Source organism: Vigna unguiculata, chromosome 5 (genome assembly GCF_037176805.1).
Source record: "Vigna unguiculata cultivar grain cowpea cultivar isolate G323 ecotype 2 chromosome 5, ASM3717680v1, whole genome shotgun sequence".
NCBI classification, from domain to species: domain Eukaryota; kingdom Viridiplantae; phylum Streptophyta; class Magnoliopsida; order Fabales; family Fabaceae; genus Vigna; species Vigna unguiculata.
In genome coordinates this window covers 14,457,673-14,475,262 of record NC_140796.1, presented here as the reverse complement: position 1 = coordinate 14,475,262, position 17,590 = coordinate 14,457,673, and the positions used below count along the sequence as shown (strand labels likewise).

The 17,590-nt window shown below is 25.9% G+C and overlaps 1 protein-coding gene across 1 annotated transcript; it reads right to left on the bottom strand.

Annotated features, from left to right (window-relative positions):
* Positions 1–658: 658 nt before the first annotated feature.
* LOC146886115 (CLAVATA3/ESR (CLE)-related protein TDIF-like) lies at positions 659–1,686 on the bottom strand. Its single transcript, XM_085673057.1, has one exon. The coding sequence runs from the start codon at positions 1,510–1,512 to the stop codon at positions 1,144–1,146; it is 369 nt and encodes a 122-aa protein (XP_085529183.1). The 5' UTR covers positions 1,513–1,686; the 3' UTR covers positions 659–1,143.
* Between the last annotated feature and the right edge of the window lie 15,904 nt (positions 1,687–17,590).

Below are 17,590 nucleotides of genomic sequence, written 5' to 3'. Positions count from 1 at the left end.
TAGGGAATGAGTTGTAATTTTGAAAAGAAAAAAAGTGGGAAAAAGAGGGGTTATGATAAAGTTTATGATTGGAATATAAGGTGATTCAGCACTAGGAAATGATACTGTTATAATTATCAAATCATGGGCTCACTCATGACCTTTGGTTGGTACCAGCTTTCTTGATAAATGTGTTTGAGAAGACAAAAGCAATGTTCAAAGACAGAGAAAAAAAAAACAATAATTTTGCTGAGGCAAAACAAAAGGTACCAAGTTCTCTCACTGTTGTGTCATAGATCTGACACCACTGCTCACTGTGTGCCTCAGATTCCGTTCTTATCTGCATCTTTCCTTCATCCTCAGTTTTCCAAACCCAATAGAATCCACTGGAAGAGCCATGCAAAACCTTACTCACACTTGTTTCTTCTTCTGGATTCTTCTCAGTTTCAACTCTACCAGTGTTTCAAATACTGGTTTCTAGTATATATCAGTTTCTTCTCAAAACAAAAAGAAATGAGTTGTTTTCCTTTACATCTTCTACAATAATTGTTCACTTCTTGTTCAAAGTACCAAGATCATTCAATCCCAGTACTTGCAGGAGAAAAATAACCCACAAAAGTTAAGGGAAAGAAAAGGGGGAAGGATCTGAGGAAAAAGTGAAAGACAAAACACAGATACATGTCACACAACTCAACCACATAAATTTGAACTCTTTGTACTTAATTTGCATTACAAATATGGTAGAAAAGCAAAACCAATTACCACACAGAAGCAGATGGATTTGAATGCTTAGTTATGCCATCACCAACACCATTCTGTCACCATCTATGTAAGAAAGAAATAGGTAGGTACATACATAGATAGATAGATACATAGATACATATAGAAAATAGAGTATCTCTTTCTATACATTTCCAGCCAAAAAGGGAGAGATATTTAATTTTGCTAAAGATGGTGACAACAACAACACTAACAAAGCTCTCACTGAGACAGGTAATATATATTATAATGGTGATGAACCAAAATAAGAAGTATGAAGATGACCATCACAACAACAACAGTGACTATGCCCTTATCTCCTTTTCATCTTCAATATTCAGCTAGCTCTAGCTATGTAGGGTTCATACATGTGGTGGTGTAAGCCTCTGAGTTCTGACTTACCGGTTAATTTGAGATAGGGTTTGGACCACTTGGAACCTCATGAGCCTCAGCTCCAAACTCTCTTCTAGCAGAAGTACCCTTGGAAGGTGGAGAACGGGATTTGTGGGTGTTGTGAGGGTGGTGCATCATGGCTGTGGTAGACATGGTTGATTCTGGTGATGCTTTTGTGCTTTCTGAAGAGGCCATGGGAGAAGGGTGTGGTTGGTGAGATAGATTGATGAGGAGGAGAAGGATGAAGAAAAGGGTGAGAAAGTGAAGAAAAGAAGGTGATTTTGAGCATGGTTCTGAGATTGGTGATGATGATTTAGGTTCTGCCATGCAATTTGAAAGAGAAAACCACCCCCCAATAGCCCACAAGGGTTCAATATCCATCAACCAGCTCCAAGGCTAAGAAGAGGGAGAAAGAACAGCACAATAGTACAGAGAGAGATGAATCAAATTGGGTTTGAGAGATAGAGAAAGAGAGAGAGAAAGAGAAGGATGAGAAGCTTCAACAAAAGTGATTTTGGTTGGAAGCAAATGAAATTCGATGCACATTTGTCCAAGAACCAAGACCAACTTATTATGGAAGTTTTTACATGAAAGGTGTTGTTCATAGGTGACTGAATTTACCAAAATGACCATCCATGATATTATGGAAATAAAAAGTTAATCCTTTGAGATTATCGTTTTAAAGAGAAAGGGTAACCTTAATTTATCAAAGCATATATGATGACTCAGAATAAGATTCAAGCAATATTTAAGAATTATTCGAATTCATTTATAGTATACACTCTTTATATCATGATTATATACATTATTAATTTTCTCTTTTTTTTCTCATTTGATCCTAAAAATTGAATTTTTAATCACATTTCTCCTACCCCATTAGACTGTCATACCCCATGTGGAAATAAAACAATTTTCTTAATAAAAAAAATCACCTTTGATTGTTTTTTTTTTTTCAATATAGAATCTCCATGTATGAAATTTGAAAGCAATATTTCATGTTGTTAAACAGTTTATTTATTGAAAGGAAAGATATTTGGATGATGTAATTTGGAATTTTAAGGAAATTAAAACAGCATAATATGTTGAGGTCCCAAGGGAAACATTAATAAGAATTTATTGGGAGGGACCATTTGTGTAGTTGAAAACGAAATATTATATAAAGAATCTAGAAAGGTAAAGCCATTGGCACGAGAAGGAAAGAAGGCGCAGAGTGTGGTAAAAGGAAGTGTGGTGGCTTTTTCTTCTTTGGCTGGTTGTGCAAGAAATCTTTCTTTGACTTGGAGAACCCTAAGAAAAGAAAAAATAACGATTATGTTCCTTCAATGCTTCACCTTTTTCCCATGCAAACACAAGGTTTCAAAACCCTCCTTTTTTTTTTTTACTTTTCTTTTCTTTTCTTTTTAATGCCCCATCAGAGTCAAGATACCCCATGTTAATTATTAGTATATATAGTACGTATTTGTACATAAAATACTCTAACAATTTTCTTAGCTTAAAACAATGGAGTTATTACATATCATTAGATATCCTACTTTTGGAGATCTTAAGTTGATGATATATTTATATTATATAAATATATAAGTGGATTCAAACATCACTTTACAAAATAAATTTTTAGGATTGAATTAGATTAATTTTACTTTACTAAGTGATTTTATATGATTAGATTAGGTTAAAACTCACTTCTTAAAAACCAACCCTCAATTAACATATATAGCTTTACAAAATTAAATTAGACATAAAATTAAATATTAAAAGTATATAAGAGTTTATTTTAGTGATTTTTATTGAATGTATTCAATCATTTGGTAATTATTTAATTATATGATATTCATATTTAAAGTGTTTATTTTCTTGATATAAAATGAATATAAGTAAAATAGAATATATGATTGAATGAGAAATTTTAGTTTTGAATTAATTAATTTGAATCTAAATGTTAAAATATACGTATGGGGAAAGAAATAATAAAAAAATTGAAGGATTCTGAAGGCATTAGACATAGTAGAGATGGTTTGAAAACAATGAATTTGATTAGAAACAAAGTAGTATTCCCAGGAAAGGAATGGTAATTTGCTTTATGTTAAAGATTCGATAAAAATATATTCTTCCAAACTCAAATCCATATCACTCCCTTGTTCTTTTTGTTTCTTTTCATGTGAAAAAAAGAAAGGTGGAGAATCAATATTCCACCCTATTGGTTTATTGTAAAACTGTTCCACCAAAAAGTTTCTATTATCACGTGACCATTATCCCATAATACCGTCAGAGATTACCAACATCACTGTTATTTCATAAATCATTATGATTTACTGTATTAGAAGATTTGAAAGTACGTATTTTAATTATTTATATCTCAGGATTAGTATTCATTTATTATATTAAATGTCTGATTTAATCATTTATTAAAATATTTTTTAATTTATTTTGTTAAGATTCATTTTAAAATAATTATATATATATATTTTTTTTAATTTTATTTTATTTAAAATATTAGATATATCTAGAAATATTCTAAATAGTAACAAAGTTAGTGACCAATAATGATTAGTAACTATATAACTAATTTAGATACTAATTTACAAAAGTAAAAGTTATTAGTTACTAAAATAGTTATTATTATGAATAAAAAATTATAATTTGTCACTAAATTAGTCTTTAAAATTAGCTAACATGATTTAGGCTACCAAAAGAAATTGATCACTAAAAATTAGTTACTTAGATTTTGACTATCAAAATGACTTAGTTTCTAAATTGATCTTTAATTAATTAGTGACTAATTATAATTTTTTTATTTATAATAATGATTATTTTAACGACTAATAATTTTTAATTTTATAAATTGGTATCTAAATTGGTCAATATTAACTATCTTTTATTTTTAAAATTAATTCTATACTTGAAGATTTTCTTGTAGTGTTACAAGATCATCTCTAAATAATCACTAATTTTAATGATAAAAAATTATTAGTCAATAATCAATTTCAATTTCAATTTATAATTGGAAACTAAAAATTAATTTGTTATAAATATAAAGTTATAATTGATTTGTGTATTAGTTTTTAGATTGATCAGTAAGATTAACTATAAAGAATTTCAACTATAAAAGAAGAATTGTTTAGTCTTATAAAAATAAGTTAACTAATTATGTGTAAAGAATCGGTTAAATCTAAAAAAAAATATGTTAATCGAATAATTGATTAACAGAGTGTTTGATCATCATTTAAAATTAAGATAAAAACATTAGACTTATTTTATTCTAACTTTAGAAAACCAAGATATGAACACCAAGATGAAAGAAAAGAATAAGCGATTTGGGCATTGATTAGAAGAGATGTAAAGAAGAAATGATGTTAAGAAAACACTAATAAACAGTGAGGAAAAGCAGGAAGAAACGCTGAAAAGGGGTGTGGGCACATGGAAGAAGTAAGTATGCACAGTTTTGCTTTTGGAAATTAGAATTGGGAAAGACAGACGGAAAGTAAAGCACATAGATATACTCTTTACGAAATATACGCAAATTTTCTGATTTAGCAGTGACATATATGTCTCCCATGAAGGATGTGCATGGGTCCCCACAACCTACCATCCTTGTTACACAGATATGGTCTTCTTTGCTATTTCACCATTTCTTCATCTTAATTACTTTTACTCATTAATCAATTTCTTTCTATAGTTTTTGGCTTTTCTTGTCCCACCATAATTCTTCAAATTCAGAAGGGTAAGATAAGAGTAGAATGAAAAAGAAAGGTAAATGCACATCTTTCCAAAAATCCAGGCTATATTCTCTCCATTTCTGTAAAAACATTTTATCATAATTTACTTTCTTATGCCACATGAATCGGGTATACCCTTTAATTTATTGAGTTTCTTCACTGTATTTTTGGTATAAATTACATATATATATATATATATATATATATATATATATATATATATATATATATATATATATATATATTTTTTTTTTTTTTTTTTTTGAATGTTAAGGGAGGGTTGTTGTAGCCTTTTATGAGAATCATGGGGGAATGTACTGATATTTGTTTGCTCTTGCTGTCCTTTAACGTGCATCTCTGGCAAACCATGGGATTACAACGGAGGTATGTATAGGCTTTTTCATAAGTATTTCAAAAGAAAAATAAAAGAAACTTATTATATATTAAAATTAGTTTATATACAAGTTAAGATAATTTTATAAAAGTTATGCAAATGTTTAAATAATATCCACCGATAATTTTCTTCTCCCATTTTCATATAATATCATTACACATATTTTCATTCGCGTTCATAATTTTTTTCACATTCATCTCACTAGTGTAGTAAAGGGATATGACTATAGTTTTTTCTCTTTTTTTATGGTAATTATGATTACGAAGAGTAATATATCTAGACATAGTAAAAAATAGAGGGTTATAGACTACGATTGGAAATCGCATAGTTTATAATAGACTACGCGGTTCATGAAAAAATTGTAATCTATTCTTGACTATAGTGTGGTTTTTTCATCCAACCATAGTCATATATGGAATTTTAAAAAACAATCATTTATAGTCATTCTACACTATATTAAACAACATGAAAAATGAAACTAAGAGATACACAATTGAACCAAAAGCAAACAACATAAAAAATACATTTTTCACCACAAGTATTGATTTTGAAAAATTCACTAAAAGTAGGTAAAAATTTATTTTTGAGTCAATTTTTTTTTTTATGCTAACTTTTGTTATTATATATTTGTTTGTAGGGTGTGTACAATGCACATATTTGACACGAGTTTTTTTCGCAAGATTTAGTGAAGAAAAAGTTTGAAATGATCATAATTTTTGCTCTGGATCTCGGATGAAGATGTGTTGAACTGTAAAGTTATTGGTAGTTGTGTTTCTCTTCCAATATCCAATCCCAAAATTTCATCGTTTACTATCTCATTTTTTATTTTTATTTTTAAGTATTTCTTCCCATTTTTGTACATTTCAAATATTTATTTCATTGACCTACACGATTCAGAAAATTCTAAAATTTTTTCTGGTGTTTCTAACAATAAATAGATATTTTTCATGCATTTACATTTTACATTTGTTATACTTTCATGTATACAAAATTTACAGCATAAGGTTTATCATCTTTAAAATTATCATGATATGTATATAATAAAAAAAATAAATCTAATATATCATCATATAATTTTTAGGGTTTAGGATGAAGAGAGGAATACAAACCTAGAAAAGTAGTGCTTGAAAGAGAACAATGTTTGATAATGGTGATCACTATGAAAAAACACTCAAACAATGTGCTCACAAAACAAATGGTGAACGAAGAAAATAAAGGACGAGCTAGTGAACAAAGACAACAAAGAAAAAAAGGTTTAAACGAACTTGCACGAAGAACAGGAAAGGTCTGTAAACATGGCCATGGCAAACCTACGATCAAGACAAAACATTAGAGAGAGAAAACATTAGTGCAGTTTTGGCCTTTAAAATAATTGTATATGCTTCAGCTATGGCAGACACAAAGCAAATCAAAATGCATGGCAATTCTATAAATTTCATGAACTTTTATACCTCAGTTGACGAAATAATCGAAGCCTATTCCATTTTATGCTTTGGTTCCTTAAAATTCAAAACCTAAAGGTTTGCCAAAATTTCAAAATTTCTCCTCTTTTTTAATTACTTTATTTGAGAGAAGAGGCATAGGCCTCCATTATTGAGAAAAGTGAAGCATATTTAGCTTTATGCTTCGATTTTAGTTTTTTCATAACTGAGACCTAAAGGTTTACTAAATTTTCAAATTTGTCACTTTGGGCATTGTTTTAGGTCTTGGGTATTAAACCAACTCTAATCCTATTTTTTACATGTAGAAAAAATTAAACATAAATCTAATAATTATATTATAATAATATAGTTAGAGTTGGTTTGAAAATAATGAAAGAAATATTTAATAAACTTGTGAATTTTAATAAAAGTTTAAGTATAATATTCATATAAAAATTAAATTTGATCTCAATTTAGATAGAGATTGAATTGGATAAAATTAACGAAAATTATGACTGAATTGAACAAAATTAGCAAAAATCGAGACTAAATTGTATATAAAATTCTGATGCATGGTAATGACACTAACTTGGCACGTAACACATGACACTGACACTGTCATATGACATGATGTGACGTGACATGTGAACAATTTTTTTAAAGTAAAATATATAAAAAAAAACACAAATTAGTATGTGGCACACATTGTACACATTTTGTTAACAAATTAAACGTTGTTACTAAAAGGAACCAATTTGACGAAAATTGAAACCTTATTGAATACGAAAAAAAAAATGATCACATTGAACATCCTAACGTAAATAGGAACCAAAGTAGTATTTAATTATATAGATAATAACATATTACCACCAATATAATCAATTGGATGCAAAACACGAAAATAATTTACTTAAACTAAGATAATTGATTAAAATAATTTACTTAAACTAAGATAATTGATTATTAATTTTAACATAACTAATTATTTCTCAAATATATGTTAAAAATAAATTTTGACTTAACTACACACAATTGATTATACATTTATCTTAGTTAAGTAAAAGTTCGTGATAAAATGATTTTAAAACAGATTTATTCTCAAAATCATTACAAAAAGATAGATCATATTTTACAAATTTATCATATACTTCGACAATCAATGAAGAAAAGAAATCCAAGACATAATTACACTCGAACATCGTTAAAAATATCAAACTTCCTTTTGCCAACAGTATTCAGCTCTAAATTTTTAGCATATAAGAAATAGATTCTGATCTTAAACTTTAAATTAAAGTATATAGTTCTCACAGTATTTGTTTAGCATATAGTATCTTATTATAAAGGCATGAAATATGAAATTTTAATTTCATTAAAAAGTTGAACATGCATCATTTGCTGCATCATGCACACGTCAACAAAACATAATTATGATATGATATAGTAATTTGTACTTGACCATTCGCCAAAAGGCATAGCAATTAGCATTGTAATATTCACATAAGTCAAGCACTAACCACGCGTTACATGATATAAAATCCTACCTAATTAAAATTACTTGTCTGCTTAAAAAGAAATATATGTTATGTCTTCAATATGTTTTCATAAATTTAATTTATTATATTCAAATATTAAAATATTGTACATATCAATCAATAATTTAAAGTGAATGTCAGTATCTTTTTGTCACTCGTGAAATCAACTCTTAACTGATGTTGAAAATATTTTAGTATCTGTTTTGGTAGCAAAGCTGTGACTTTTGATCCACATTATAGTGATAAGTTTCCTTATTTTGCAGGAGAAATAAAGTGGAGGTGATGGAAATTAATAGAAAATAATTGGATTTTTAATTTATGTTTAAAAAATAATTTCAAGTTTTTAATCATAAATATAAACAATCGAATTTTAAACCCAAATCTATATTTTCGGAAACATAGTTAGGATATTTAAAAATTAGTTTGATGTTATTTGAAAATTGATTTTTTTGTCAAAATCAGTATTAAATTCAAAATAATTTAAAACTATTATATATTTTGTAAAAAATAATTTTCAGAATGAAAATTTGTTGCGATCATGTTTTTCATAAAATTCACAGTTAATTAACAAATATTTTTTAATATTTGGTACATACGTTTATACAGTTATGTATAATGTTTGATATGAAACATGAATTTGAATGTATCACTTTCTAATAAAAACTAAAAGCAAATGATATATCTTAAACAGGTTTAGTGTAGAAATGGGAATATATAGGACATGGATTGAATTTTTAAAAATTTAATCCAAAATCAAGTTCAAAATTCAATAACTTAAATAATTAAATTTAATATCACATTTTTCTCAAAAAAAAAAATCAATTCAAATTTTATAGAAAAAAAAGAAGTTAATAATTGTATTACATTTAAAATCTAAATAAACTTATATTTAATAGTGATCTTAACTATTTAAATCTATTTTATTAGTTCAATAATAGATGAGATGCAATTTTATTTTAAGGAAATTTGTTTCCTCACTCTCTAAAAAGAAGAAGGGAATAGTGAGTAGACAAAGTGGACCCTCTCCATGTCCCATCCTTTTATTGATTAAGGACATGATGACCTAATTATTGGTCAAAATATTACAAACCAAACCTTTACTTGAATTGAATAATGATTTCAATATAAAAAATAACCAAACTTAAACATATGATAAAGAAAACTCCTCCACTCATTGTGGCATCACTTCCTTGAAATGCACCTTTTCTATGCTTCCATGCAAGTTTGTGCTTAAAGTCAAAGGAGTGGACCTTATAACTCTTTTATATTAAAGTGAGGACACTCATTTCACAAATTAATACCTTTGTTCCCTCCTCATCTCATGTTTATGCTCATTTGCTGAACCAAAGAAAAAAAAAAGTCACTAAATTTAGCAAATAATTCATCTTATTACTTATCACCAATCTTTTTCAACCAAGTCTTTTGTAGAAATTTGCTTAAGATCTTTCGGCGATAATTAAGATGAATAATGAACCAAATAATGGAGGCTAGGCATTTCACTTTCAATAACCTATGAAATATTAACTCAGTCAACACACAACAAAGAAATCGTTGGTTAAAATTATGAGGCATGTAAAGAAACCCTTGTTATTTAATTATGTTAAATTTTTGTAAACGTGTTATGTGTGTAGAGATATTAAAGAACTGAGTATTAAGGATTTGTTTCAATTGAGTACTAATCTATTTGAGACATAGATATAAAATCTCACTTATTTTACCAAAGTGTTTTTTTTTTTCATATAGCCAATTAATCGATGCAATGTTGAATTTAAATTAAACATTCAACTGAAGATAGATTTTAAAGAGTAGCATAATGTATTCTAAAGTAATTTTAAAAGAGTCATTTTTTATCTTCTTTATTTTTTTGGGTTAAGTATGTTTTTAGTTCCTGAATTTTGGTCAAAAATTGGAATTCGTCCCTGGTCGAAACTTTGATAAATTTTGGTCCCTAAACTTTAAAAATGAATGAATATAGTCTTTTTAACCCAATTACGTTGATTTTTTTTTTCAACATGTCAAATGTGTTTTATGTTAATATTAGAGTTGTTTGCGCCGTTTGACACATTCTCAGCTCAATATTTACTGAGAAATGCGTTCGAAACCTAAAAATAAGTTAACAAAGGGTTAAAAGGACTATATTCATTCATTTTTAAAGTTTAGAAACCAAAATTTATCAAAGTTTCAGCCAGGAATGATTCCAATTTTTGGTCAAAGTTCAGGGACTAAAAACATACTTAACCCGTTATTTTTTCAATTTTGATCGGTTTAATATTTAACCCTTTAATTAATAAAAAAATATAAAAAAAAAGAGAATAAGAGTTTTTTTTCTTAAATTTACTCTTACAAAAAATGATAACACGGTATAATAATAAGAATGGCAAAATGGAATAGGTTTGATAAATTATTTGGTCCGCCTATGACAATTTGTCTAATTTGTATATTTTAACTTATCATCCATTCTAACGTGTTTTGTTTGACTTGTTAATGTATCACCTAGCTTTTTTATTAATTTAAAATAAAAAATAATTTAAAATATTAATAGTTTGATTAATATTATTTAAAGTACACAAGTATATAATAATAACGTAGTTTAAATCATTGATACCTAGAATATAAGATCCAATTATTAATTACATTAAAATAATTCAACATATAAAGGTAATAATCCTCTTAATTTATCTAATTAGAGATATTAATGAATAAGTTAAAAATTTATAAAATATTTACATAATTAAATCTATAACTAAATTTAATTATATATATATATATATATATATATATATATATATATATATATATATATATATATATATTTGGTTCATGAACCTCTTCTGATGAGACAGTCAAGTTTGATAAATCAACCCAACTCATCTTAATTTTTCGTGTCAATGTTGAAACAAAATTAACAGTTTATCATGTTTACTATTTACAATATATATATATATATATATATATATATATATATATAAAAGTAGATGGTATTTTTTTTCAATTGATTTAGAGAGAAAATTTTGAAAAATTAAAAAAAATTAGAGTAAAAAAAACAAAATAACAACAAAATTCACGTATAGATGCATCTATAATCAATTATAATCAATTATGAGTACATTCATAATTGATTACAAGTTTTTTTTTTCTTCATTTTTTTCATTTTTTATTAATATAGTTAAAATAATTCATAATATTATTAATATCAAACAAAATTATATCCCTTTTATGAATACATTCTTTTTTTTCCACTTTCACTTTTCATCTTCTAATTAAAAGAAATTACTAGAATTATTTGATTTTCTCTTTCTAGGATAATTATTAGACTTCACGAAAAAGGATATTTTTATAAGTCATTTTAAAAAGATGTTTTATTAGTTAATTATATGTTGCTTTGATTAACTTAATATTATTAATTTAGAACACAAATTTCATTAGTTTTTTACATCTTTTGATACTACTTTAATTAGAATCTCACCCCGTGATTTGCTAGCTTTTTACATTTTCTTCTTAAGTTATTCACTTGAATGTGTTTCTACCTTTTTAAATTAATTTTTTTGTCATTAAACAAATATTCTTAAAAAATTTAAAATTACAAAGGAAAAGTAATTTTTTTATTACCTCAAAATAATATTATTAAAAATTTATTCAAATATTTAATTAAATTATAATTTTTTTTCTAAGAAAGAAATATACACATAAGAAGACACAAAAAACATCCATTACTCATAAGATTATTGCATGATGAAAATGAGAAAACTATCCATTTATATATACATATAATCATATTTTTTAATTAATATATAAATATAATCTAATTTTATCAATATACATTAATATTTTTATTTATTCTTTTGTTTATACTCTTTTTGTTTAACTTCATTTTCTTTTATAATTGTGATCCCTACAAAATTGTAAAGAAAACAATAAGAGAAAATATTGCCTCATTTTAAATCACTGAGGAAGAAAACTAGGGATGGCAACGGGGCGGGGCGGGTACGGGTATCATGATCCCATCCCCATCCCCATAATAAAAATTCATCCCCATCCCCATCCCCAAACCCAACGGGTATACAACTTTTGACCCATCCCCATCCCCACCGGGTAACGGGTATTTTCTTATACCCATACCCATACCCATTTTTTTATTGTTCCATATATCAATTAAATATTTTTTATAAAAAAAATTTAAAAATCACACCAACGGAATCATGATACTATCAAAATATTCAATATTAAAATAACATACTCTTTTTGATTTTCATGATGTCAAATATTAAGAAAAATATTATAATAGTATAAATCTCAAATTAAAGTATCAAATAACAACTAAATAAAATTCAAATAATTATATAAAAGCTAAAAAATTACACATTACTAAAATTTTATAATAACCAAAATATTTATTAATTTTACAAATGATCAGTGGTTTCATTTGCATTCGATCCACCTACACATAGAAAAAAAATGAAAAATTATATATAATATAATAATTGAAATTGAAAATTTTAATTACTAGAATATAATGTACCTTCTTCATCAGATTCATTTTCACTCATGAGAACATCTTTTCCTTTTAATTTTTTAACACCTACAAACACCAAATGTAGAATATTAGATGAGAATTCACAAAAAATACTAACAAAAAATATTAATAAATTTGAGTAACTTACCTAGATGGTTTGAGTTTCATATCCAACTTCTTGTACACATCAAAGCCTCTATAGTAATATGATGAAGTCGACTACGGTGAGAAGTTAATATCTGACCACCAGTACTAAAAGCAGATTCAGAAGCTACAGTTGTTATTGGAATAGCTAAAACATCCCTTGCAATTACTTGAAGGGTTGGAAACTTTAACCCATTTGTTTTCCACCATGATAGGATATCAAATTCTTGTGTAACCGGCAAATTATCTTCTTCCAAGTAATAATCCAACTCTGTTTTCATAACTGTAGTTCTAGATTTTTTCTTTTTTGCCATAAACTCTAAAAATTCATTCGCATCATTATCAACATCCTTTCCCAACTCCAATGATGTAGCTCTATAAGAAGAAGTTTCATTCTTTTTTGATTGATATTCCAAAACCAAATCATAGCACATTGGACGAATCCTACTAAGTTTCAGATCAAAATCATTACCATACAATTTATAAAAATAATATTCTAACATGTCCATCTTGTACCTTGGATCTAAAACTGAAGCAATTGCCAATATGTTATATAACAAAAAACAAAGAGAATGAGAAATATGTTATATGTATATATATATATATATATATATATTATATTATATTATATTATATTATATTATATATTATATTACTATGTATATATATATTATATGTGTGGATATCTTATGTTTATATATATATATAATTATTTATATATATTATATTATATTATATATTATATTATTATTACTATGTATATATATTATATGTGTGGATATCTTATGTTTATATATATATATATATATATATATATATATATATATATATATATATTTTTATAGATATATATTTATTTTAAGTATATATTATATTATATTATATTATATTATATAATAATATAAATATAATAATATATATTATATTATTATGTATATATATTATATGTATATGCGTAGATATTTTATGCTTTTATATATATATATATATATATATATATATATATATATATATATATATATTTCTTTTAAATTTTTATAAATTTGTAATGTTATAAATTTGTTTATAAAAGATCTCACTAGTTAAATGATTAATTTGTTTTATACGTATATATTATATATATTATATTATATTATTATGTATATATATTATATGTATATTATATTATATTATATTATATTATATTACATTACATGTATATGTGTAAATATATATATATATATATATATATATATATATATATATATATATAAAAGTATATTTTATTTATATGTATATATACTATATTATATTATATTATATTATATTATATTATATTTTATGTGTAAATATATTATTTATTTATATATATTTTTTAGATTATTTAATAAATTATAAATAGTTTAGTAATTTAAGCGGGGACGGGTATTTGGGCGGGTATATATATATCCCCATCCCCAGTTGAAAATTTCGGGTATTACCCACACCCATACCCATACCCAGTCAAAGCGGGGATTCCCCGTCAAAACGGGGACGGGTTCGGGTGATACCCACGGGCACGAGTTTATTTGCCATCTCTAAAGAAAACATAATGAGAGGTAAAAACAGAATCGAGAGAGTATTTAATTCCTCTGGCTTTGCATATACCTAACAAAATTATGGTTAAACATCAAATAATTTTGTTCTTTACCTCGTTTTAGTTCAAGATAAATAAAAAATAAATAAAATTCTTTCCACTAATTTTTTTAAATAAAGATTAAAGGAACAATAATTTTAGGATTAAATATGTTTTTGTTCCTTAAACGTGAAAATTGGAATTAATCCTTCTTTCAAACTTTGGACCGATTTAATCATTCATCTTTAGAAATGTGTGAATTTAGTCTTTTTAACCAAATTTTGTTAAATTTATTTGACGTTTCAAACGTATTTCTCAGTTAATATTAAACCAAAAATGTATCAAACATTGTAAACAGCTCAAATGTTATCATGAGATATATCTGAAATAGTAAACTTAACAAAATTTGATTAAAATGACTAAATTCACCAATTTTTAAAGTTGAAGGGACTAAATTGGTCCAAAGCTTCAAAGAGGATTAATTTTAATTTTCAGTGAAAATTAAGAGACCAAAAATATATTTAACCCATAATTTTATATATAATTATTTCATTACCCATTAAACCTTGTCTCGATTTATATTTTTGGAACAATTTGTTTTAGTAGAAAGTGAAAATATAGTGAACCATATTTTTGGAAATAGAAACATAAAATTTGTCCCGATTCACAAAAACCCTAGTCGACAACCCTTTAGACTTTTCACTTCCGTCAAAGTCAAGCAAAAGAAAATGATTCCATTTTTAGGATAAAACTCTATTTTTTTTTAACTGACTTAATTAATTTGTATTTTTACTTGAGTTTTCTTAAATATTTTTTATTTTTATATTTTTTACTTGAATTGTTTTTCTTTAAACTTTTAGTTACTTGAATAACCTAATTGTAATTATTATATTGTTTTATCATCTTAATTATTTGTTTCTACCCGTAAAGATAAAGAAAAAATGTGAGGTTTGTTGGTTAATATTAAATGATATAAAATAATATTAAAGAAACCTCTCATTTCTCAACCATGAAAACAAAAAAACGGATCAAGATAATAATCATATCATGTAATTAATAAAAAAATCAATTAAAAAGTTTAAAATTTTTAAATATCCAACAGATAATTTTTTTTATTATTAAAGACTTAATTAAGAAGATACAAATTTGCACAGAGACTTAAAATTTATTAAATTATTTCTAACAATGGTAAAAAATCAATGTCATTATCTCTTTGTAAAAGTGTCTTTGAAGATGATAAGAAAGAAACATTTAAGAAGAAGCACGCTTAGCATGTAGAAAATAGTGAGAAGGAAGAGAAGGGTGAGTGTGAAAGAAAACAAAAAAAAAAAAAAAAAAAAAAACATTGGAAAGGACATTGAAGAAAGTGACACCTCATATTTTGATATGAATATGAATATGAATATGGGTTCCATGGAATTCCTTTTTCTGCATTAAGGTGTGGAAGGGATCACATATAAGTGACTTAACCTCTTTACTTTATCTTTTCTTTTGCTGCCCAAAGAATTTTTCAAATTTCATTCTAAAGAATACCTTTGGGGAGCATAATTCTTTCAATTTACTTTTAACTTTTAATGTTATAAATTCTTTTTCCAATTTGAAACAAGTTTATTTAATATTTTTTAGTTTACTTTTACAAATTATTTTCAACTAACTTTTCACTTATGTATATAGCCGACTAACTCCTCTTTCTATGTGTATTTTTAGTCTTACCAATTTTACTTCTAATCTCTTTGCTTTTTTTTTTTAATATAAAAACTTTTTTTTTGTCAATTCTATCACTTTCAGTTGTCTAATTAATATTATGTGTCTTACATTTTCTGTTCTCACGTGTAAACAGTTATGAAATGCGTCCTTGATAAACACTCTTTCATTCACACAACAATTAGAAATACCTCACATCACGTTGAAATTAGTTTATTTAATAAAAGAACAAACCATTCATCGGTTTGAAAACTAATATAGATCGTCATGTTTGACAATGAGTTAGATCCTAATTCAAAATTCTGAAATTTAAGAGTGGGATAATTGTTAGGAATCCAAGTGTGAGTCTAAGTCTCACATTGACCAGAAATGAGAAAATAGAGTACTATATAAGAATCACAACCCATAAACCTATTGCCTTAAGGTTTTGGATTGAGAGTGGTGTCAATATCTTATATAGTTGGGTTCAGGTCTCATTGGTGTTGTATCTTATAGAGTTTTTTGTTTTTCTGAAAATTGCATCCTCCTTTATCATTTTATTATTGATTAAATATCTATGTAAAACTTTAATTTTGAGAAAATTTTTGAATGCGAGTTTTTACTCGGTCTACATTATTTGTGAGCTAAACGGGTTCAATCATGTTAAAAGTTTGAGCCCAAATATAATTTGAAATTGCCTTTTTTAGAAGACGAGGGATTTTGTCTATTATAATTTGAAATTTATCTCTTAATATTTTTTGTGTTTTTTTTTTAAAAAAAGTTTATTTACAGCTTCCATAAAACTCAAGCACTACACCATTCTATAGTTTACACAACAACTTAAAAATGTTCCTAAAGTAAAAAAAAATATGGTTTTAAGTTTAGGCATCAATTTTACCACAGTTTTTCAACCATGGAGTATACAGTCATGATCATTGCTCAAAGACAACGATTTCTTTCTGAAGTCACAAAAGTTTTGAAAACCATTGTCTTAGAAGAAAATAATAGACCACACTTTTTAGCCAACATGTTATTTCACCTTTTAACATTGGTTCTGATACCAATTATTGGATTCAGTACTTACCATTAAGCCAAAAAGTTATATCTAATAGTTAAAGTGCAACTCTTTCTTCTTAAGATTGTAGCAACCAAAGTGTCATGATTTGATTGTGACTTGGCCCAGCTACCTCCACCAGAATACAATTGATCCATCTTACAATAATTTAATTAGGTCACATGATGGTAATTAAAAAATTTTAAAGTTAAATTATCACAATTTTAAAAATGTGGTCTAAACTATCCACATTTTAACAATTGTTGCCTATAACTATCAACATTTTCTACCGTATTGCTTAAAATAAATAGACAACGTTTTTTTTTTGTATGTGTAACGTCCCAATTAAATAGATAAAAATCAGTTTAAATAAACGCCACATATATTAAATATTCAGAGAGTGCGGAA

What these genes read in the sequence shown, in the direction of transcription:
- LOC146886115 (XM_085673057.1), bottom strand. Translation starts at nt 1,512, where the DNA reads ATGGATATTGAACCCTTGTGGGCTATTGGGGGGTGGTTTTCTCTTTCA.